The 24,327-nt window shown below is 51.1% G+C and overlaps 3 protein-coding genes across 4 annotated transcripts; 1 reads left to right on the forward strand and 2 right to left on the reverse strand.

Annotated features, from left to right (window-relative positions):
* Positions 1-6,743: 6,743 nt before the first annotated feature.
* On the reverse strand, positions 6,744-8,119 carry LOC131501997 (EKC/KEOPS complex subunit LAGE3-like). Its single transcript, XM_058712614.1, has 3 exons — positions 7,793-8,119; positions 7,351-7,479; positions 6,744-7,082 (listed from the first exon to the last, which is right to left on the reverse strand). The coding sequence occupies exons 1-3, from the start codon at positions 8,050-8,052 to the stop codon at positions 6,944-6,946; spliced, it is 528 nt and encodes a 175-aa protein (XP_058568597.1). The 5' UTR covers positions 8,053-8,119; the 3' UTR covers positions 6,744-6,943.
* Positions 8,120-11,357: 3,238 nt separating this feature from the next.
* LOC131502374 (cancer/testis antigen 1-like) lies at positions 11,358-12,744 on the forward strand. 2 transcript variants are annotated; one of them, XM_058713113.1, is made up of 3 exons: positions 11,358-11,743; positions 12,103-12,208; positions 12,445-12,744. In XM_058713113.1, exons 1-3 carry the CDS (start codon positions 11,454-11,456, stop codon positions 12,499-12,501), a joined length of 453 nt encoding a protein of 150 aa, XP_058569096.1. In that variant the 5' UTR covers positions 11,358-11,453; the 3' UTR covers positions 12,502-12,744. The 2 variants fall into 2 exon arrangements, with proteins under 2 accessions (XP_058569096.1, XP_058569095.1); XM_058713112.1 differs by having other exon boundaries at positions 11,371-11,743; positions 12,103-12,231.
* Positions 12,745-16,301: 3,557 nt separating this feature from the next.
* LOC131502498 (olfactory receptor 3A3-like) lies at positions 16,302-23,997 on the reverse strand. The gene is given in 3 exon segments (XM_058713269.1): positions 16,302-17,644; positions 17,646-18,072; positions 23,896-23,997. Coding segments are annotated over 2 exon segments (993 nt in total). The 5' UTR covers positions 17,913-18,072; positions 23,896-23,997; the 3' UTR covers positions 16,302-16,918.
* Positions 23,998-24,327: the final 330 nt, after the last annotated feature.

Raw genomic sequence — 24,327 nt, forward strand, 5'->3', positions numbered from 1 at the left:
GTCCACACAAAACCTTTTGGGGTTGACGAATGTGTTCTGTATGTTATTCTGGTGGTAGTCCTGTGGGCATGCACAATTTTCAGGAATCATCAGGTCTACACTTTAAATAGATGCAGTTTGTTGTAGGTGAAGTATTCGTTGGTAAATCTGGTAATATAAAGCAGCTGCCTCCCACAGAACCTGGAAAGGCAGATGGCATGCTGTCCAAGGCTGAAGTGTGGGAGGCAATGATTGAAAGAATTAAAGTGTTCGGGATGTGTCGGTAGCCTCTTGCCACGTTCGGAGAAGCCCTACAAAGGAAATATGTGCTCAGACTAGAGCTGGAGGGCTACAAGCGCAGCTGGGCAGGAACACAGTTCTAAGAATGGTGCTCTCTGCCTGAGATATGACATCTTTGTTGACTAAGAGCCCAATAACATAGAACCTTGCAGGTGGAGAAAGTGAACCGCTTCTGAGGCTCTAAGGTCAGCAATTTGTAAAGGTAGCTTAGAATCAGCCTCCTGAGGAGGAGATAAGACTGCGAGCCATCTGAACAGTTAAGACCAGCTTAAGAGTGTTTTATTCCCATGTGAGCACACTGTTTTGGATGGCTTCAAGACAGCCGCCAGTCATTGTCAGAGAAGGGCACAGGCCAGCACATAGACCAGGACATAACAGACTTCATTCAGACTTAAGAACCAAGTCTAGATTAGCAATTTGTGTGCTGAACTGGCTGGAGGCCAGCCAACCTTCGGAGGGAATTGTATTCCAAAGAAACTACAGGCTGGGCCTCCCAGAGCCAGTGATTGTTCAAACACTAAAGCAACCATATGGGGATACCCAAATCTGCACCAGTAGTAGCAGGCTCCCAACACCATGTAATTTCCAAGAAGGTCACACTCTCCAGTGCTTACTTCAGAAGTGGCCCCTGGGGACATATGGACAAAGGAAGACCCCCCAGATAGCAAAGCCAGTGACTACAAGGACAATGTGAGGAGAGATCCTTCCAGAGGAGAGATCCAGGGGCTGCCTGATGGGCCAACCATGGAGTCAGCTCCACTGCTGAGGGAGAGTGCTTGTATTATTTCTGCCCAGAAGGCTTCATCCCATTGCTGTTGACCCCATTCTCCCCTTCTGGGTGGCTACAGATTATCCTCCAGTATCTAGTTTCCCCTCTTCCTTTGGGAAATAAAACTCTTTTGAGTTTTACCTGTACACATTACCATCCAGCTAGATGGTATAAGCTAGACACTTATACCCAGTCTCCCTTGTTGCTAGATGTCATTAGGTGTGACCAAGGCTGGCTTCCTGGGTGTGTGACCTTTGCGAGGGGCTCTGCTGTAAAAAGTGCCCCCTCCTCCATGCTTGGTGCAAAGCTCTACTGTTGCTGTCTGAAATTCTTAATCATTTTATGTTTGAACTTACGTTATACAAGTGAAGTCTAATGGGACAGTGGGGCATGTGTGTGAGCAAAGATACACTGGTGCTATAAGCATGCAGATGTGTGGCCTGGGCCCACAGGCCCAGGTACGGGGCAGTGGGCAGCATAGCTGCCATTCCTGGGGCAGTCTAGGGTGACGTGGCCCCTGATTGGGTGGCAGGGTGAGCCCTGGATCCCAGATTGGCTGTGGCAGTGGTGACTGGGACATAAAGGGTATGAAACCCTTGACCTCTTAACCATCCGTTTCTCAGTGCTTGTGGGCAATTCCCCAAGTTGGCCTGCAGTCAGTGGGACACTCACATCCCCCTGTTTGTTCTGCATTTCATTATGCTATAACTTCTGCCTCCACCCGTATACTGAAACTAAGGAGACAGAAGTGACAAGTGAAGGCAAAAGAGGAAATGAGGACATGTGGAGGTTCTGGCTGAGTTGCCCATGCATGTAGTGGTACCACAGGGAGATATCGAATCCAAAAAGAGGACTGGGCCCGGGGTAGGGGAAAGACAAGTCAACTGTGTTGTGTGGCAGCTGCTGAAATGGCCACAGGGGAGATGCCACCCAGCACGTGGCAGAAAAGAAGGGGAGAAGCTTGGAAAAGAACGGTTGGTTCCTGCTGAGGAGGAGGTGAATGTGGTGATGACATCCCAGAAAGAAGGGGTTAGGAAGAAGGGCATATTGCATGTAAGGGCAGAGCCAGACACTCCCCAGCCCCAGGCCACTATGGCCCACCCAGGCTCCCCCACAGAGAAAAGGTAGACCATAGACTCTGAGAATAAACTTAGTTTCAAACTGCAGTGAACAGGGGACACAAGTTGTGTTAAACCTTAGGAAAGAGGGAAGCCCTCACAGGGCAGCCACAGCAGTGGGCAAGGAGCCCAGGGGAAACCAGTGTGGCTGTAGCTCCAAGATTAAAAAGGTACCAGCTGTTTCCATGTAAGGGGATGCTGTGTTCAACCTGCAAAAGAGAGCACAGTCAGGAAGGAGCCTCCAGCTAGGGCCCTCAGCCCTAGCCCTCACGCACAGAGCCATAGGAAGGGGTATGGCGCAAGTTACCGCTCACTTTAAAGGATCTGGAACTTGTCAATGAGGCACCCTATGGCCACTGAAACAGAGAAAGGCATAACCAGGCACTTCAGGCACAGGACTACAAAAACTGCCCCCTCATCCCCATAAGATGGGCCAAGCCCTGTAGCCTGAACGCCCCCATCCAAACCTACAATGGCCAACCCACCATCAGTTTGAGGTAAAGGTAGACATGTTTTGTTTTGGTTTTGTACTGCAATATAATTTTTTTTATAGTTTATTGTCAATTTAGCTAGCATGCAGTGTATACAGTGTAGTCTTGGCTTCAGGAATAGATTCCAGTGATCAATCGCTTACATACAACACCCAGTGCTCATCCCAACAGGTGCCCTCCACAATGCTCATCACCCATTTTCCCCACCCTCCCACCAACCCTAAATTTGTTCTCTGTCTTTCAGACTCTCTTATGGTTTGCTTCGCTCTCTATAACTTATTTTTCCTTCCCTTCCCCTACAGTCTTCTGTTAAGTTTCTCAAATTCCACATATGAGTGAAAAATATATGATATCTGTCTTTTTCTGAATGACTCATTTCACTTAGCATAATACCCTCCGGTTCCATCCACATTATTGCAAATGGCAAGATTTCTTTTTTTTTTTTTTCATTGCTGAGTAGTATTCCATTGCGTGTGTGTATTAGGCTCTTTCCATAATTTGGCTATTGTTGATAGCGCTGCTATAAACATTGGGGTGCATGTGCCCCTAAGAATCAGCACTCCTGTATCCTTTGGATAAATTCCTAGTAGTGCTATTGCTGGGTCATAGGGTAATTCTATTTTTAATTTTTTGATTAACCTCCACACTGTTTTCCAGAGTGGCTGCACCAGTTTGCATTACCACCAACAGTGCAAGAGGGTTCCCGTTTCTCCACATCCTCGCAACATCTGTTGTTTCCTGAGTTGCTAATTTTAGCCACTCTGACCTGTACAAGGTGGTATCTCATTGTGGTTTTGATTTGTATTTCTCTGAAGATGAGGGATGTTGAGCATGTTTTCATGTGTCTGTTAGCCATCTGGATGTCTTCTTTGGAGAAGTGTCTATTCACGTCTTCTGCCCATTTCTTCACTGGGTTATTTGTTTTTTGAGTATTGAGTTTATTAAGTTCTTTGTAGATTTTTGATACTAACCTTTCATTGGATACGTCATTTGTAAATATCTTCTCCCATTCCATTGGCTGCCTTTTAGTTTTGTCGATTGCTTCCTTTGCTGTGCGGAAGCTTTTTATCTTGATGAGATCCCACTAGTTCATTTTTGCTTTTATTTCCCTTGCCTTTGGAGACATGTCAACGAGAAGTTGCTGTAGCCAAGGTCAGAGAGGTTGTTGCCTGTTTTTTCCTCTAGGATTTTGATGGTTTTCTATCTCACATTCAGGTCTTATGGTTTTCTGTCTCATATTTAGGCCTTTCATCCATTTTGAACTTATTTTTGTGTATGGTGGAAGAAAGTGGTCCAATTTCATTCTTCTGCATGTTGCTGTCCAGTTCTCCCAGCACAATTTGCTAAAGAGACTATCTTTTTACCATTGCATACTCTTTCCTTCTTTGTCGAAGATTAGTTGGCCATACATTTGTGGGTCCAATTCTAGGGTCTCTATTCTATTCCATTGGTGTATGTGTCTGTTTTTGTGCCAATGCCATACTGTCTTGATGATTCGGGGTCTTTTGTGGTTCCATACAAATTTTAGGATTGTTTGTTCTAGTTCTGTGAAGAATGCTGGTGCTTTTTTGATTGATTGAGATTCCATTGAATTGTAGATTGCTTTGGGTAGTATTGACATTTCAACGATATTCATTCTTCCAACCCATGAGCATGGAATGTTTTACCATTTCTTTGTATCTTCTTCAATTTCTTTTATAAGCTTTTTATAGTTTTCAGCATACAGATTTTTACCTCTTTGGTTTGATTTTTTTCCTAGGTATTTTATGGTTGTTGGTGCAATTGTAAATGGGATCGATCCCTTGATATCTCTTTTTGTTATTTCATTATTGGTGTATAGAAATGCAACTGATTTCTGTACATTGATTTTATATCCTATGACTTTGCTGAATTCATGTATCAGTTCTATCAGTTTTTTGGTGGAGTCTTTCAGGTTTTCCATGTAGAGTATCATGTAATCTTTGAAAAGTGAAAGTTTGACTTGTTCTTTGTGAATTTTGATGCCTTTTATTTCCTTTTGTTGTCTGATTGCTGAGCCTAAGACTTCCAACACTATGTTAAACAACAGTGGTGAGAGTAGACATCCCTGTCGTGTTCCTGATCTCAGGGGTAAAGCTCTCAGTTTTTCCCGCTGAGGATGATACTAGCTATGGGCCTTTACTTTTTGGCTTTCATGATGCTAAGGTATATTCTTTCTTTTTTTAAGTTTATTTATTTTGAGAGAGAGAGAGAGAGAACAAGATGAGGAGGGGGCAGAGAGAAGGAGAGACAGAATCTCAAGCAGGCACTGTGCTGTCAGCACAGAGCCCAATATGAGGCTTGAACTCACAACTGTGAGATCATGACCTGAGCCAAGATCAAGAGTCGGACGCTTAACCAACTGTGCCACCCAAGCGCCGCTAAGGTATATTCTTTGTCTCCTGACTTTCTTGAGGGTTTTTGTTAAGAAAAGATGCTGTACTTTGTCAAACGCTTTTTCTGCATCTATTGACAGGATCATACCATCCTTATCCTTTCTTCCCTTAATGTGATGTATCACATTGATTGATTTGTGAATATTGAACCAGCCCTGCAGCCCAGGAATGAATCCCACTTGATCATGGTGAATAACTCTTTTAACGTACTGTTGAATTTGATTTGCTAGTATCTTGTTGAGAATTTTTGCATCCATGTTAATCAGGGATATTGACCTGTAATTCTCCTTTTTAGTGGAGTCTGTCTGGTTTGGGAATCAAGGTACTGCTAGCTTCATAGAATGAGTCCAGAAGCTTTCTTTCCATTTCTATTTTTTGGAACAGCTTGAGAAAAATAGGTATTAATTCTGCTTTAAATGTCTGGTAGAATTCCCCTGGGAAGCCATCTGGCCCAGGACTCTTATTTGTTAGGAAATTATTGATAACTGATTCAATTTCTTCACTGGTTATGGGTCTGTTCAAATTTTCTATGTCTTAGCCTTTGAGTTTCAGTAGTGTGTGGGTGTGTAGGAATTTGTCCATGTCTTACAGATTGTCCAGTTTTCTGGCATATAATTTTTCATAATATTCCCTGATAATTGCTTGTATTTCTGTGGTGTTGGTTGTGATCTCTCCTCTTTAATTTGTGATTTTATCTCTTTAGGCACTCTCTCTTTTCTTTTTGAGAAGTCTGGCAAGAAGCTTATCAATTTTGTTTATTCTTTCAAAAAACCAGCTCTTAGATTCATTGATTTGTTCTGTTTTTTTGAATTCTATATTGTTTATTTCTACTCTAATCTTTGTTATTTCTCTTCTTCTGCTGGCTTTGGGGTTTCTTGGCTGCAGTGCTTCTATTCTAGTTCCTTTAGGTGTGAGACAGCGGGAGCAGGGGAGTTGACACTCATTAGATCCCAGTTGCTTTTGCTTCATCTAGGAAGGGTTCAGGGTGATGACCATTAAAGTAAAATTGGGTACCTGCATGCGTCTGTGTGTGTGTGTGTGTGTGTGTGTTTGTGTCTTTGCATAAACTTAGACACATACACTCATATGCATGTATTCATAGAACGACGCCTAGAATAATATTCGCCAAGATGCTAATCGACTAACTGTGGTCATCGCTAGGATGTGAGGTTTTTAACTCGAATGCTTTTAAACAAAAATCATATCAGTCTTCTAAACTGTGTTCCCTGGGGGTGCCCGGCCGACTCAGTCGGCGGAGTGAGCAACTCTCGATCTCGAGGGTGTGAGTTCGAGCCCCACAATGGATGTAAAGATTACTTAAAACTAAAATCTTTAAATAAGTTAAAAATAAAGAAAAATGGTGTTCCTTGGGTGTCAACAAGAGTTTCAAGAGGTTTCTGTGATACTTGAAGAGTTTGGATAAAAAGTTCACATTAGATGAAAGACACCAGGAGTAATGCGAAACGTGCAAACGATGGGCATATTCCCACATGTTGAGAGTCCTTGATACCGAAGGACAGGACGCACGTGGGTTCTGCCAGTCCCCAGACTGCCTTCTATCACCTTCGGCGACTTGCACGTCGACATCCCAGAAGCCGCCCCGCCCCCCCCCCCCACCTGAGGACAAAGGGAAGACTATCCGGGGGTGCCACAACTGAGAAGGAACACGGAATAGCAAAGCTCAGTTTTATTTTCTGCAGTAGCAAACATTTAAATGGCAAACAAAACAAGGGGACCATGAGGGCCCAAGGGCCCTCATTGCCCTCGGAAGACCAGGCAGGCCCCCAACCTCAGGTGGCAGCTAGTGCAGGAATCACTGCCCTGGGAAGGACGGACCGCCCAGACGCCAGACGGGGGACACGAGGCTAGACCTTAGCCCCCTTTCGCCAGCGCAGGCTTAGCAGGAACCGGGAACCGGAAGCGCTGCATGGTCCGAATCACCAGGGAAAGCTGGTCAAGAAAGTTGATGATGGAAATTCGGAGGAGGAAAGGGTTTTCAGCTCTCCAGCGGCTGAGAGAGGAGAAAAGGCAATCAAGTTGGAGGTGGTGGATCCTCCCCTTCCTCGCTCAGCTCCCCTCCCCGCCCAGGTACCCATCCCTTGCACCCTTCCCCGACCCCAGGAGCGACCCCCCCTACCCACAGGTGCAGGTGTTAGAGCCTGCGGGCCCTGGTCCGCACCTAGCCCTCGACGATCCAGCAGAGAGCGCCCCCCCCACCCCCCATGGAGACTGGACCCGCCACCTGCAGCCACCCTGACCCCGGCCCTTCCAGAACTAACATGGCCAGGACGCTGCCGAACACCGTGAGCTGCTGCTCCACAAGGCATCCATACGGTTCCCGATATGGGGCGAAAGACGCACAGGCGATCTCCGCCTCCAACTGGGACGGGAAAGGCACGCCGAGGGCGCTGGGTGCAGATTCGGTTAAGGTACCACCACTACTCACTTAGGGCCTGAGCCCCCTTCTCAGGCCACCCTGACGAGGCCACCCACTCCCGGCCCTAATGGCTCACGGCCACGCCGTTACCAGGCCCGTGTCCGCCCACCGCCCCCGGGAACCCGTTTCCCCCCTGATCTCCTTCCTTCCTCCTCCCCCACCTCTCTCCAGCCACCCCTGGACCACCCTGCTCTCAGATCTTTGCCCCACGCCCCGCAGGTTACCGCGGCTCCTCTCCCTTTCCGCCCCCTGCCCATGCCCCGCCGTCCCCTTGGCTAGGATACAATATGTGTGTTCGGGTTTCCGGCCTTCCGGCCGCGGAGAGGGCATCTCCGCCTGGCCCCGGGGCGTGCCGTGGTCGCGGGACACGCGGAGCCTCGCCGGCGACCGCGGCCTCCGCGTCCGCGCCTCCGAGGCCATGACCGTGCCCGCGGCGGCCTCGGCCGCCTCCCTGGCCCTCCTGGCCCTCCTGGCCCCCCTGGCCGTCCCGGGCGTTGTCGGCGCCGCCCGCCTCGCCGCCTGCGGCTGCGTCTGCCGCCTCCATGGTCGTCAGGCTCCGCCTCAGGTCCAGTCCCCTGAACACAGGTCCCGCCGCGCGCCCAGTCGGCCGCCGACTGGGCGCGCGGCTGAGGCGCTGCGGCTCCTTCCCGAAGCTCCGCCCCGCGCGCCGACCCCGCCCTCCCCGCGCACGCGCAAACGGGCCGTCGGGAGGCTGCCGGGCGCGTGGCCGGTTCCCGCTAAAGCGACGCTGTCCCAGGCTCTCTCGGACCCTGGCTGCGGAAGCCCCGCCTATCACAGCTCGACGCCACCCCCAGGCGCCTGCGCCAACGGGCTCCTAGGGTTCCTAGTGAGGCCGCCAGGCCTGCGGCCGGTGCCCGCCCAGCCGGCCTTTCCGCCCTTGGGCCCTGGGAGACCCCCTGGCTACCTAGACTATGAGCGCTTCCTCATAAAGCCCACGCAAGTCACCCCGGTCTCCCGGGAGCGCCAAGGCCAACATTTCCCCACCCCCCACCTCCTGGCCATTCCCTTGGGCGCCTGCCTGGTTCCCGCCCGGCCAGCTCTGCCAGGAGCCCCTAGAGACTACCCCCCCCACCCTTGTCCTCCTAGCCAATGAGGGCTCCCTCCTAAGGCTCCGCCCCCAAGCGTCCAAAGCAACCGGGCTCCCAGGAGCACCTGCGCAAACGGACCCCCCTGTGCTCCTCCTGGGCCCAGAACTGCTTCCTGCGCCCCTTGCCCCACAGCCAGCTCCGTCCCCGCGTCCCCTGCCCCGCAGCCAGCTCTGCCCTGGGCTCCTGGAGACCCAGCCGTTGGCAGCCTAGCCAGCAGCTGCTCCCTCACCAATAGTCGCCACGCGCTGTGACGTGTGACCCCACTGCACCCACGCAAACCAGTCCTACCTCAGCTCCACCCCCTCCCCACACCCCTAGCCCCTCCCCAGACCTCGTGGGAGGCCGCCAGACACCACGGCCTGTTGTCCAGAGGGCCCTGTCTCTTCCTTGGGCTCAGTGACCCCAGCACGTGGGGCTCCACGACCTCGCAGCAGGACCTCCAGTCCTCGTGGAGGGAGATGGGCCACAGCCCAGACGGACACGGCCCCGCACCCCGTCCCCTTCCCCGGTACAGTTGGACACACCAAAGCGGCCTTTGGAGGGGGCGACTGAGCACAGGTGCGGATCAGATCGGCGGTCTGGGAAGGTCACGAAGGGGCTCCCGCCGGGGGGCAAGCCTGCCAGTAGGAGGCAAGGAGGGAAGGGATGGCGACTGGAGCTAAAGTAGTTAGTGGCCATGGAGAACAGGGATGCGGTCGCATAGGAAAAACCACGATGCAAAAGGGAAATCACTAAAATCCCAACTTAGGAAGCTACTGTATATGTGCACGGAAATCCGGCAACGGTAGCCTGAAGTGTAAATACCTCGTATCTCTGTGTGGTGGCATTGAGGGTGGTCCCCACTTCTTTTTTGTGTATTTCTCCCCCAAAACGTTCACAGTGACTTTACATGACCTTCAGCGTTTTCAATTCTTTGACGTCCTTGTGTGCGTGATCTCTACGCCCCACGGGATGCCGGCACTCACGACCCAGCGAGTGCTTCCACAAGTCAGGCTTGAGAGAGTAGATGATGCCATCCAGGGCGCCGGGCAGCAGCACTCCCCGCACCAACAGCACGACGAGGACCACGCAGGGGAAGGTAGCCGTGAAGTAAACGATCTGGGGCGGGGGGGGGGGGGACCTGCTCAGAAGGGGCCCTGCGGCCCCGCCTCCCCACTTAGGGGCCCCCAGCCTCAGCAGGGGGGCAGGCGGGCCACACTCCCCACACTGTGGTACGGTCTGCTCCGAGGTCAAGCGGGAGGCCAGCCTGCAGCCCCCCCTTCTACTCCTCAGAGCCTGGGCTCCTCCCGAAGGAAGCGGGGTGCTCAGCTGGCCATCGGCCGCCCCCGCAAGGACAGGTCAGCTGTAGAGGGAGGGCGGAGGCAGGACGTTCCCCGGGTGGGGAGCAGGACATCGGCCTGGAGGCAGGTCCCGTGCCTCCTCTGGTTCTCTGCACAGGGGCAGGGACCTGGGCAGGGCGGAGTGGACTGGGCCGGCCGGAGACAGAGGCGACAGCGAGGTGACCGAGAAGACCTCTGCCTCCCTCCCACCCTCAGCAGAGCAGGACAGGTAGGCAAGGGAGGGCCACGGGCCGGGTCCCCCCAGGCTGGCCGCAAAGCAGAGAGTGAGGAAGTAGTGAGTGAGGAAGAGAGGGAAATTGGGGCGGGAATACCCGACACAGGCAAGTTCAGCTGGCTGTCGCCTGGGCCTGTCCCCTCAGAACGGAAAGCGGCTGGGCTGGAGTTTGGAGGTTGCGGAGGACTACCCAGGCACGCGTGGGAAATCCACCGGGCTGGGTTCAAGGACCTGCCCCCGCCTCAGGCCCTGGCCCGGTCACCTCGCCCCCGGGCGGAGACACCCCTTCTCCCCACCGGCCATGCCGCCCCCACCCCTGCCATCATCACCCACCCCGACCCGCCTGCCTCCAGCTGTACCTTTCCTCTTGACTTGACCTCCTTGCAGACACAGAAGTAGGCCAGCCCCCAGCAGGCCGGCAGACACAGGGTCACCTCCCAGCTGAGGGCCCCTGGCACCTCCAGGCCCCCCCCCGCCCCCCGAGAGCCACAAGACTTTGTTCCTGGGGGAGGGACAGCCCGTCAGGGCTGCCGCAGCAGAGGCCAAAGCGACGGGGGAGCTGTCGCCGGGGCGGTGCTCCCCCGTGCCGCTGCCCTCGGGGCCAGCTGGGCCCCCCTGGGCCCCCGGGCCCCCGGCCCAAGCCCGCAGCCATTGCGGTGTGGGAGGCGGGAGCCCGGGAGCCCCAGGCCGGAGGCCGGTCGCGCCCTTGGCGGTGTACCCTCCCCCAGGCTGGCAGGCACTAGGGGACTGACGGTGCCCGGGACCGAGAAGTGGTGAGGGAGCGAGGCCCGTCCATTCCAGCTCCCCTAGGGGCCGCGCGGGGCGTGCTCCCTGAGGACAGGCAGGGCCTGGGAGTGGCCCCTGCTCGGCATCCTGCTTCGGCCCCCCCCCCCTCCCGCCCGCCCCCGGGGACGGTTCCGGCACACGCCGACCCGAGCCGTACGGGGAGCCCACAGACAGGGACAGGCACGGTGCTGCCCAGAAGCGCCTGAGCGCGGCCCACGCCTCGATGCCCGGGACCTGGGCGGGCGGCGGTCAGTTGGCTGCTCGCACGTGCGCCCGGCTGGCGCCTGCGCAGACACACGCTTGGGGGGAGGGGCGGGCCGGGCCGGAAACAGTCACGTGCCAGTGGCCTACAGGAGGGGATTCTGGGCATTAGCTTCGGGCCGGTTTGCGCAGGTGCGCGGGGAGCGCAGGTGACGTCATCCGCTTCCCGAGGGAGCCTCGTTCCTTCGTTCGTTCGTTCCCTCGGCGGTTCAGCTGAAGTCCAGGCCAGGGAACCATGGAGGCCACAGATCGAGGCGCAGGCGGTGGGGCCGGCGGTCCCGAGGGTCAGCGTGGCCCGGGAGACCCCGGTGTCCCAGATGGCCCCGGAGGCCACGAGGGCCCCGGCGGAGGTGGTGAGGGAGAGGAGTGTGCCGCGGCCGGTGCGGCCCCGCGGGTCGCGCAGGCGCCATGTGCTCCCGTCCCGGGCGCAGCTGCCGTGCCAGGGCTTGGCGGACACCCTTTGCCGGGACCCGGTGGGCACGGCGGGCCCACAGCCGGAGGGCCGGGGAGCCAGCCGCTGCAGTTGTATCCTCTTTGCCGAGTGGCGGGTGGCCGGGGCGATGGGCCTAGAGGAGGCGACGGGGCGGGGAGCGGAGGGGAGGGGGTTCAGCCTGGGGGTCCAGGGCAAGGAGGGGAGGGGGGACCGGGGCACCAGAGGGACCGGCCCGGGGGTGGGGGGGGCGGATGGGCCGGGGGTGTCCGGGAGGGGTGGGGGAGGGGTGGCGGGGAGAGGCGGCCTGATGGACCAGGAAGGAGGGGAGCGGACCTGAGAGGATGGAGAGGGGGGAGAGTGGCCGTGGGGAAAGCAGGCCTCGGAGTGGTCAGGACGCCTGAGGCACCGACGCGATCGGTTTTCGATGATGCCTTAACCGAATGGCTACCAGCTATGTCACCATGCCTTTCCCGTCACCCACGGAGGCACAGGTGGCCCACCAGTGTCTGGCGACACAGGGCCAGCCCCAGGTCGGGGCAGTTCGGAAGGAGTTCACGGTATTCGGCAACGTCCTAATTATGTTAGTTCCAGACGGGTCCCTCGTGGGGGGTGGTGTCAGGTCGCTAGGGCCTATCTCCTGAGGGTCATTCTAATAGTGAATTGGAGACACCAAAGGTTAGGTCCAAAGAGGTAGGTGTGGCACCCTGAGCCTGCGGCCACCTGAGGGGGGGCAGAGAGGTAGGGGCAAGAGTGATGACATTTCATTTGGATTTTCTTTTTCCCTCACTTTTAGCCGACTGACTGCCGAAGAGCCTGGCCAACTCCAGATTTCCATCGCCTCCTGTCTTGACCAGCTTTCCCTGTTGGTTTGGACCATGCAGCGCTTCGTGCCCCCGTTTTTCAGATTGCCGGAGCCAGGCAAAAGGGGCTAATTGTAACCTAGCGTCCCTCCCTTCCCTAGGGCGTCCATTCCGATGCTGGTTGCCGCTTTATTACGGGGGTCTAATTGTTTGTATTGGACTTTGGGCCTTGTTTTTCCCTATTGCTGGAGGAGGGGCGTTCTTACAGCAGAAAATAAAACTACTTTTCCGCATCTGAGTGTATTTTCAGCTACTGTGTCAGATCAAGGGGAGAGGGCAGAGAGAGAGAGAGAGAGAGAACCCAAGCAGTTCCTGCGCTGTGAGTGCAGAGCCCGACGCAGTGCTTGAACCCACCAACCGTGAGATCATGACCTGAGCCGAGACCGACTCGGATGCTTAACTGACTGAGCCACCCAGGCGGCCCTCGTTGATTAATTTTTCAATTGGAAGAGTCATATTTTACTTATTGACCGGTGAATGCTCTTTATATACAAAAGATACCAAATCTTGGCCAAAGTAATTGAAAATACTTTCCTTCCTCATTGCTTCACTGAATTCTTGCTTATAGTTCTTTTCTGTACTGGAGGGTTTTTAACTTTTTCTTGTATTTAAGTATGAGATTTATTGTCAAATTGGCTTCCGTACAACACCCAGTGCTCATCCGACGGGCCCTCCTCAATACCCATCACCCACCCTCCCCTCCCTCCCACCCACCCCCCATCAACCCTCAGTTTGTTCTCAGTTTTTAAGAGTCTCTTATGTTTGGCTCCCTCCCTCGCTAACCTCTTTTTTTTTTTAATGTATGCAAGTGGTACGTTATTGTCATTATGATTTTTGTAGTTTATGTCCAAGGGAAAGCCATCCCCACTGTAAAATTATAAAATTTGTCCCTCATGCCATCTTCTAGTACTTTGAAATGTTAGCACACAAGGAATTTATTGTGGTGTGAAAGATGACATTGGTCTAATTTTGTCCCCTTCCCCCCAAGGTTCCTCAGGTGTCTCAATGTCATTTATTGACTAATCCATATGTCTCCACTGAATTGAAGTGTCGTCTTCACCAGGGTCTAAACCTGCATCTTCATTTCTTCTTGCACATTTGTTTCTCCAGCAAATTTGGGCTAGGTGATCTGGGATGGCCTCTCTGAGGAAACGGCCTGAAGGATACAGTAGAGAAAGTTGGGATTGGTGTGGGAGAAGGGACAGACAGAGACAGAGGAAGACAGACAGACCGGCCGACAGAGAGATTTGATTGGCTCAGCTTGGATTGCCCTTCGAAGGGTGCAGGGAGAAACATGAGGACAAGAACGAGATGAGAGAGAGGTTAGGGCATCAGTGGATTAGAGGACTGTTGCACTGGGGATACTGGAACATTTGGGGTTTTCTTCTTTCGTTAAGAAAAACCTATTGTAAATAATACTACTATGAATGTTTTGTTTAAAAAGATTGTACAGGGGCACCTGGGTGGCTCAGTTGGTGAAGCGTCTGACTCTTGATTTTGGCTCAGGTCATGATCTCACAGTTCTTGGCATCGAGCCCTGCATAGGGCCCTGTCCTGAACATGGAGCCATCTTGAGATTCTCTCTCTCTCTCTCTCTCTCTCTCTCTCTCTCTCTCTCTCTCTTTCTGCTTCCCCCCCACCCCGCTCACGTGCATGTGTGCGCGTTCTCTCAAAAGAAATAAAAGAAATTGAAATATATTTCTATATATGTTTAAATATACACAACCCTAGTTTCAGTGGTGATAGAGTTTTCAGGTTATTGAGTTCACAATCTTGTAGGAACTGTACATTCCCCCATGACCTACTGATCCAGGTTTCTGTAATTATGGCATATTACCTGGTTAGCGGCTGAGGGAGCATTATTCTACTATGTAGGAGAGTGAAGGATACGGGGAGAAAGGCCCAGATGGGTGGCTGCAAAGTTGATGTCCAAAGTCGAGCACAAGTCCCATGTCCTCATGGGAGCGTAAGGTTTCTCAGCCAGGACACAAGCAGTGTTCTAAGGGACCAAGCCAGAGCTGTGCCTGGAGAAAGAGATGTAAAATGAAGAGCCAGAAGCCAGAGTCCAACCCAACTTGAAAGAGTATGTAAAGAACAATGGTGAAATTATTTGGGTTACTCGAGTCAGAAGAAAAAGAAAGCCGGTCTTGACCTTATTCTTAAGTCAAACAGTAAACAAAGCAGGATGCAAAATCCAGAAGCAAACAGCCACAACCACAAATAAACCAACACCAGTGTCTAATTACACAAAGGTGTTAAGCTCTGTTATGGAAGAAAACATCATAAATAAAACGGAAAGACAAGTTAGGAAGACATTAGTAACCCAAATGGCAAACTAAAGTGAGTATCTTCAAAACACAAGTGACTCCTAGCAAATAAATCCGTAAAAGACACAAACAGCCCAGTAGAAGATTGTACAAATGACGGGACCATGGGATTCCTGGAATAAGGATTATAAACAGCCAATTTGGTACAGGGTATTGTTTACCAGTGGGAGCGTCTACACAGCGTGAATGGAAGCTTCCACTCTTGGATCCCCCACGGAACGTTTCCATGAGGATCTGCGCTCAAATAAGGACAGCCAGAAGGAAAGTAGCAAGCACAAAGCAGTTTATTAAGGACAGTGCACTCTCCAGGTGGCAGAGCGGACAGGCCCAGAGGTGTCTGGGTTTGGGGGTGTCTTCTCTCTGTATGTTTGCATAGGTTCCGGGTGGGTCACAGCTAGGGGGGGGGGGTCTCCCACTGAGGGTGCTTCCCATCATGTGCGCAACTCCTCCTACCGGTTGGGAGGGGGAGTTTTTCTGGCCCCACCCACGAGGTTCTGGCCAGAAGAGTCCATGGCCATCTTCCCTTGGGCGGGGAGAGTTGAAAACAAAACGATGTAAATCTATTGTAATGAAGCTGTAGGTTACCCTGAGGCCAAGGTTGAAGAGGAGAGCCCCTGTTCTGCACCTGTGGCCCTTGGTCTGTCAACCTGGGGGTGTTGGAAGCCATAGGACCAGGATGTTAACAGCCGCAAAGTCAGGACATTGTGCCCTCAGGCTTCTAATGTGTCACCTATTTAACACCGCCTTTGCCTCTGGCTCATGTCTAACCAACTGTCTACTTGATCGGTATGATCCTATGTATGCAAACAAGCAAAAGAAAAACCGTTATAAACGCAGATGACTATATCCTAGGAAAAAGTCTGGGAGGACACACGTAAAACTGGTCATAATGGTTACTGCAGACACTGAGTTTATGGGAAATTTTTACTTTCTAACAACACACCTTTGTGTAAGGCATGAATGATTTTATAATAAGCATACATTATAGTGGAAAAAAATTTAAATATCTAAGCATTCGGAGCTGTAAGTGCACTATGATTCCAGTTTTGCTTTCCTACTTTAAATGTGCATGCACGTACATTTGGTTTTTAAAAATTTTTTTTAAGTATATTCATTTTTTTTGAAAGACAGAGAGAGACAGAGAGACAGAGCACAGCAGGGGTGGGGCGGAGAGAGAGGGGGACACAGAATCCAAAGCAAGGCTCCAGGCTCTGAGCTGTCAGCACCAGAGCCCGACGCGGGACCCGAACTCACGAACCGCAAGATCAGGACCTGAGCCGAAGTCGGACGCTCAACCGGCTGAGCCACCCAGGCGCCCGTGCACATACATTTGTAGCGCAAAAAGAAACCTGAAATAAACCATCAAAATGTGTACAGTGAGGTTCTCTCGCGGTGGTGAGGTTATAGAGGGCATTTTTTTCTTTTTTGGTCACTTTGTAAGTTTCTGTAACTGCACAACCTAGGCAATGACCATGTTTTACTTCCATAAATAGAAAACAGTGTTTTAGAATAAGGAAAGAAAAAAAAAGAGAGCAACAGAAATATTTGATCGTTGCTGAAAATGGGGGGAAACCTGGCACCCAAAATAGGATTCACCAAATGGATCACGTGCATGAAATTTCAAACTCCTGCGTGATTGGATTCACCCCCAAAGCACTGGCATGTGCCAGCCCCACCCTGGAGAAGATCTTCATGAGCTTACACACATGGGGGGAAATGCCCGGTGGGACGGTAGGCCGAAGGCCTTCCAGTGCCACCTTCATTCCAATCTCCGTGTTGGAGAGGTCAGCAAAGGGTACCTCCCGTGTCGCCAGTTCCCACAGAAGCACTGCAAAACTCCCCATGTCTGCTCAGCGTCTGTTTGTATCTTCAGGCTTCTTCTGCAGAGCTTCAGGCGCCACCCAGGCAGGTGCATACCTGCGCCCAGGGCATTGGAAGGAGAACCTGACGTCGGCCGTGCTGATTCGGGCAGTCATGTCCTCATCAATCATTACACTACGGCTGCTGAGTGCGTGTCGTGGGATGAGGGGCTCTAGAGTGTGTACGAGGGCCGTGCCCCTTGCCATGTCCAATGCAAACGTCACAGCCCGGCTCTGGTCCACAGCAAAATTGGTGCCTTCGTGTAATACATTGTACAGGGAGGGATCCCTATGGCATCCAGTGTGCGACGAGGGTGGGGTGCGGAGCAGGTGGAGACTGACAGGCACCTAGCACTGGGAGCACATTCGGATGTGAGAAACTCCTGAGCCGGGGACACTCCTCGTTGATTTGATGTGACCAGTGCCCAGGAGGCACTTTCTTTCCCGAGGGCCTTGAACAAAGCCCTCTTCACCTCCTTGTTTCGCATGCTGTAGATGACGGGGTTGAGCATGGGGGTGAGGACCACGTACAGCACAGAGAGCACCCGGTCCCGCAAGCCAGAGCACGCAGAGCTGGGGAGGATGTAGCAGAGGACTGAAGCGATGTAGAAAATGCAGACCACGGTGGTGTGAGCACCACAGGTGGAAAAGGCTTTTCTTCGGCCCTCAGCGGAGTGAATCCTGAGAATCGCAGCCACAACACGTACACAGGCGATCGCAACCGGGGCACGGGGTGCAAGAGCCACCACGAAACTGAAGACGAACAGGGCAAGTTCGCTGGCCCACGTGCTTGAGCAAGAGAGTCTGGTCAGTGGAGGGAGGCCACAGGAGAAGTGGGTGATGAGGCGAGGCCCGCAGAACCTCAGTGGAGCTGCAAGGACGGTGTGGGCGAACGCATCGGCCAAGGCAAGCAGGTGGGAGGTGGAAGCCATTCCTGCCCGGGTCCGTCCGTCGGCCCATGAGGACTAGGTGGTGCGGTGGCCGGCCGATGGCTGCATAGCGGTCATAGGCCATGGCTGTGAGCAGGAAGCACTCCCAGGGAGCCAGGAAGTGGAGAAAGAAGATCTGGGGAAGACAAGCACGATAGGGCACGGTCCGCACTGCTGCCAGCAGGTGTTCCAGCACCTGAGGCCCCGTGCTGGAGATATAGGCAGTGTCCAGCAGTGAGAGGTTGACTAAGAAGTCGTACATGGGAGCGTGGAGTCGGGAGTCCATCACGGTAAGGCTGGCAATGCCCAGCCACGCTGTGGACCAGCAGAAGGATCACAAAGAGCAAGGGCCTCAACTCCTCTGCGTCGGCCAGCCCTTCCAGAAGGAACAGCGACACTCGGGTCTCATTCCCCAGCTGCCCGGAACCATGCGCAGAAACCTGCACCTGTAGAGTCCAACTCAGAGTCAGATGAGGATCCAAGTGTGGAGTTCCAATTTGCACAAGGCAGCAGGGGTGAGGGAAGGTCCAGAGACAACAACAACAACAACAACAACAACAACAACAACAACAAAAAGACACAGGCTTCAAGCTTAAGAACATAAGACTCAGAATTGGGGGAGTGAGGCTAGGTTCAGGAGGCCAGCGGTAAGGTAGAGGCCAGTAGAATGGAATCGGTAACCCCACACCAAGACAAGGTGCACAGACCTTGAAGCCACGGTGCATGCACCTCCCGTAAGGATATCAAAGTCAGTCCCTCAGAAGCTTCTACCTGAATAAGGACCCTAGACCTCGTCATTATCTGCAGTGGTCCCCTTATTTCAGCCTCACCAACCCAGCAGAGCCCCAACTCAGGAGCAGTGATAGGACACTAGTCAGGTCCCTCCTCCTCCCGCTCTGAACCTTTCAGTGCCTCCCATCTCACTCAGCGTCAAAGCCAAAGTCCCCCCGGCGACCTACCAGGCCCTCTGTGATACGCTCTCCCTCCTCTCCTCTCCTCTCCTCTCCTCTCCTCTCCTCTCCTCTCCTCTCTGACCATCGGGCAAGAAGTCTGTCAGCTCCGTGCCCCGTATCACATCTTCGGACTGGCCCACAGCAGCAAACGCCCTTGCCTATTCCCTGCCTCGGTGGAAGAGAGCCCTGCCCTCCTATCCAAGGCTAGCTTGTCCGATTTCCCCAGCTGCTCTCTTCATTGTGCCAGCCCTGCTCGGCAACCCTTTTACGTGGGAATGTGCTAAATGCCACTCGACTGTTCACTCTCAGATGGTTTATTTTAGGTTATCTCGATTTTACCTCAATGAAAAAAGGAAGCAAAATAAAGACCTTTTCAGACATATAAAAGCTGAGATTAACTCGTTGTCAGTGGAAAACCTGCACTACAACAAATGTTAAAGGCTGTTCTCCACAAGCAAGGATGATACCACGTGGGAACTTGGACCTACATGAAGTAATGAAGAGGGTTCCAGAATTGGAAAGTATGTGGGTAAATGTAAACATTTTTTCTCCCTTCAAAATGTCTCTCAATCGTCACAAACCACCTAAAGCAAAAATATTGACAACACGGTGTGGGGTGTATAACTGCTATAGAAATAAAAGGTATGACAACAATAGCACAAAGGACACGAGTGGGTAGTTGGAAGGGTACTGCTGTAATGTTCTTACGTTACGTGCGAAGTGATTTGAAATTACTTGAAGGTGGTCTATAATGAGGTAAAACACATATTAGGATCCCTAGAACCCTAGGTTTAATATGTACACTTCTCTAGCGGAGATAAAGTGAACTTCCAGAAATTACTCAATCTGAAAGGAGTCACGAAAAGACAGGGAGGGGAACACAGAACACATGGGGCAAATAGAAAATAAATAGCAGGATGGTAGATTTAAACTCAACGATGTCCCTCGTTAAGTTTATTCTAAATGGTCTAAACGTGGCAACTAAAACACGGAGATTGCCAGCCTGGATAAAAAGGCAAAGCAAAACTATATGCTACGCATAAGAAATGCGCTCTACGAAGACACAGAGATGGTAAAAGTAAAAAGATGGGCAAAGATACACCATGCAAGTCTTCTAATAAGAAAGTTTGAGTAGCTATATTAAGAGCAGGCAGAACCGACTTCAGGACAAGGAATACGATGGGATGGAGGACGTTTGCTAACGATAGAGGGGCCACTTTGTGAAGAAGACATAAAATCAAAACCTAAATACACAGTAGGAAAGAAATAATGAAGCTAAGAGCAGATATGAATAAAACGTTAAATGGACAAACAATAGAGGAAAATCCATGAAGCTGAAAGCCTTTTTTCCCCTGTCTTTCTTTTCTGTTTTAATGTTTATTTTTGACACAGAGAGAGACAGGGCGCGAGTGGGGGAGGAGCAAAGAGAGAGGGGGGACACAGAATCCGCAACAGGCTCCAGGCTCCAGGCCCTGAGCCGGCAGCACAGAGTCCGATGCGGGGCTCGAACCGACGGACGGACTGTGAGATCATGACCTGAGCCGAAGTAAGACCCTTAACCGACTGAGCCACTCAGGCGCCCTCTCCCCCACTTTTTAAAGGTTTTATTCATTTTTGAGAGAGTGCATGTGGGGGAGGGGCACGGAGAGGGGGACAGAGGATCTGAAGTGAACTGTGCTGACAGCAGCGAGCCCCATGTGGGGCCTGAACTCACCAACTGCCAGATCGTGACCTGAGCCAAAGTCGGACGCTCAACCGACTGAGCCACCCAGGTGCCCCTGAAAGCTTCTTTAAAAAAAAATACCAGGGGCGCCTGGGTGGCTCAGTCGGTTGAGCGGCCGACTTCGGCTCAGGTCATGATCTCGCGGTCCGTGAGTTCGAGCCCCGCGTCGGGCTCTGTGCTGACAGCTCAGAGCCTGGAGCCTGTTTCACATTCTGTGTCTCCCTCTCTCTGACCCTCCCCCGTTCATGCTCTGTCTCTCTCTGTCTCAAAAATAAATACACGTTAAAAAAATGTTTTTTCTAAAAATACCAATAAAACTGATTTTGAAAAATAAAGTGTAACCAGGGAATATTAGGAACAATATTTGTGGGTAAGTTTCCCAATTTAGATGAAATGGACAAATTCCTTGAATGACACAAACTACCAAAACTGACTCAAGAAGAAATAGAAGACCCGAATATCCCTACATCTATGAAGGCAATGGAGCCGAAAACTCCAGGGCCCCGTGGCGTTACTAGTGGCCACCACCAAATACTTAAAGGAGAACTATCACCAATCCTACACAAATGCTTTCAGAAAGCAAAGGAGGAGAAACATTTCCCAAATCATCTTATGAGGCCAGCATTACACAACCCCAAAACCAGATGAAGACATTGCAAGAAAAGAAAACCACAGAGCAATATCCTTCATGAAGTCACACACACAAAAGAACTTGATTCGATATTAGCAAATTCAACCCAGCAACATACAAAGAGGATGATACCATCGTGGCCAAGTGGGGTTTATCCCAAGAATTGGTTTTCATTAAAAACAAAAAAGTCAATCAGTGTCATCTGTCATATTAAGAAAATAAAGGAGAAAAAACATGTGATCATTTCAATAGACGCAGAAAAAAAGCATCAGACAATATCCAACAACCACTCATGACAAGAACTCTCGGAAAACTAGGACTAGAGGGAAACGTTCTTAATCTGATAAAGGGAACCTACAAAAATCCTACAGCTAACATGATACTTAATGGTGAAAGATAGAATCACCGCCCCCACTCCCTCGCCTGCAAAGTTTGAGAAACAAGGTATGGACGTTCACCACTTCCATTCAACACTGTCCTGGAAATCCGAGGCGGTGCACTAGGCAAGAAAGAGGAATAAAGAAATGGGATTATCCTTATTCAGAGATGACATGTTTGTTTACGTAGAAAACCCTAAGTGATGTACAAAGAAAAGAAGAGTGACATTTTAAAAAATCACTACCATTTATAATAGCATCCCCAAACATGAAGTATTTGGGGACACATGTAATAACATATGTGCAAAACCTTTACGGTGAACACTAAAAACTGTTGATAAGTGAAAGAAAGCTTACAAAAATGGAGAAACGCATCCTATGCGTGGAGCGGAAGATCCTGTATTCTTTTTTCTTTTAGCGTTTATTTATTTATTTTGGAAGAGACAGAGAGAGCACGAGCAGGGGAGGGGCAGAGAGAGAGAGAGGGAGCGAGAGAGGGAGGGAGAGAGAGAGAGAGAGGGAATATCCCAAGCAGGCTCCGAGCCGTCAGTGCACACCCCGACTCTGGGCCCGGTCTCACAAACCGTGAGATCATGACCTGAGCCGAAATCAAGAGTCAGACGCTTAATCGACTGAGCCACCCAGGTGCCCCAAGGCCCTGTATTCTTAAGATGTACACTCCCACCACACCATTCTAGAAATTCATTGCAAACCCGGTAAAAATCGTGATACTGCAGAAATGGACAAGCTGATTCCAAAGTGTATATCCAAATGCAAAGAACCTGGAATAGGCAGCTCGAACTTGCAAAAGAGGAATAAAGTCGGAAGACATAAGGATGACTAAAAGAGGATACAGACAGAATGGAAAGTTCACATGTCACTGGCGGGACTGTAAATTGGCATGATCACATCGGAAAACAGTGCTTCCGTTTCTTATACAGTCACACTTACGCTTACCATGTGACCCAGAAACCCCACTTCTGCTATTTACACAAGGGAATTAAAAATATATGTGTGTGCAAAGACTTGTACGTGAATCTTCGTATCAACTTGATTAACAATAACCGCAGTTTGGAAACAAGCCAAACGTCCAATAGCGGGTGAGTGGTTAAGCCTAAATTACGGTACATGCACGCAATGGAATACCGGTCAGCAACAAAGAAGGATGGACATACTGTGTGATTCCCGGAAATTCCAGAAAAGGCAAAATCTAAGCTGAATTTGCTGTGTGGGGGCAGACTGTAGAGGAGGACATTGTCTGCACGGAGGCACAAGGGCGGCTGTGAGAGCGATGGGAATGTTCTGTATCTCGGCTTTGGTTGTGGACACCTTTGTCGTAACTCATGAAACCGTACCCTTAAATGTGTGCAACTTCCCATACGTGCATTTTGCCTCAAATAAGCTGAGCAAAAACAAAAAAAGAGAAGGGACAAACAAAAACTGAATAGCAAAATGGCAGACTGAAATCCGACCATATCGGTAATCGTATTAAATGTGAATTTGCCAAACAATCCAATTTAAAAGCAGACATCGTTAGAAGGGTGCTTTTTTTTTTTTTTTTTTTTTTTAAATTTTTTTTTTTTAACGTTTATTTATTTTTGAGACAGAGAGAGAGAGACAGAGCATGAACGGGGGAGGAGCAGAGAGAGAGGGAGACACAGAATCGGAAGCAGGCTCCAGGCTCTGGGCCATCAGCCCAGAGCCCGACGCGGGGCTCGAACTCACGGACTGCGAGATCGTGACCTGGCTGAAGTCGGACGCTTAACCGACTGCGCCACCCAGGCGCCCCAGAAGGGTGCTTTTTTTAAGTGACCACACTACACGCTGTCTACGTGAGCCACATTCAAGATACAAAGACACCAATAGGTTAGAAGTAAGAGGATGGAAAAGGACTTACGAATAAATAGTGAGCAAAGAAGCCTGATGTGGTTATAGCGATATTAGAGAAATCAGACTTCGAGGAAAACTGTGTTACCAAAGATGAAGGGATGCATTTCATACTAGTAACAGCAGCAATGAATCCATCTGGAAGAGAAAATGATCATAAATATGTTCGTGCCTAATGACACACCTTCAAAATACACGGGGCGCCTGGGTGACTCCGTCGGTAAGCGTCTGACTTCGGCTCAGGTCATGATGTCACCGTTGGTGAGTTCCAGCCCAGCGTCAGGCTCTCTGCCCGTCGGCACCGAGCCTGCTTTGGATCCTCTGTCCCCCTCTGTCTCTGCCCCTCCCCCGCTGGCTCTCTCTCTCTCTCTCCCCCTCTCTCAAAATAAATAAACTTAACACACACGCACACACACACACATGCACACACACGCACACACACACACGCACACACGCGCGCGCGCGATGCAAGAATTTTTAGGATTAATAGGTGAAAGGGACAAGTCCAAAATCACGGTTGGAGATTTTAACATCCTCCCTCAGCAAGCGAGAGAGAGAGAGACAACACAGTCCGTTAAAAGAAATAGAGCAGGGATTGGCAAACTACCGCCTCCTGGCCAAATCCAGCCCGGGGCCTCTTTTATGTGAAAAGTTTGTTGTCCCCCAACATAGAACATACGATCAGTGGTATCACCTACCTTGACCGATGTCTTTAGAACACAAAACAGGAGATCTGAATTCCACACGTGTGTCCACTACACATTCTTTTCAAGTACAAGTATGTTCGCCAAGATAAAGCATTTTCTGAGCCACGGACCAATTCTCAACACATTTCAACGTCGAGGACTGAAATTTAACCCGGTACGTCTCTGACCAGCCTTGCCTTGTTCTTGATTCTAGAGGGAAAGCTTTCAACCTCTCACTGTTGCGTATGATGTCAGCTGTGGGTTTTGTCATATGTGGGCTTTGTGGTATTGAGCTATACAACTTCTCTGCCCCCATTCGTGGAGGGTTTTTATCATGGAAATACGTTCTATTTTGTCAAATGCGTTTTCTGCACCTAGGGAGATGATCATATGGTTTTTATCTTTCATTCTAACAATGCGGTGCTTCGTTTATAGACGTGCATG

Source organism: Neofelis nebulosa, chromosome X (genome assembly GCF_028018385.1).
Source record: "Neofelis nebulosa isolate mNeoNeb1 chromosome X, mNeoNeb1.pri, whole genome shotgun sequence".
NCBI lineage: Eukaryota > Metazoa > Chordata > Mammalia > Carnivora > Felidae > Neofelis > Neofelis nebulosa.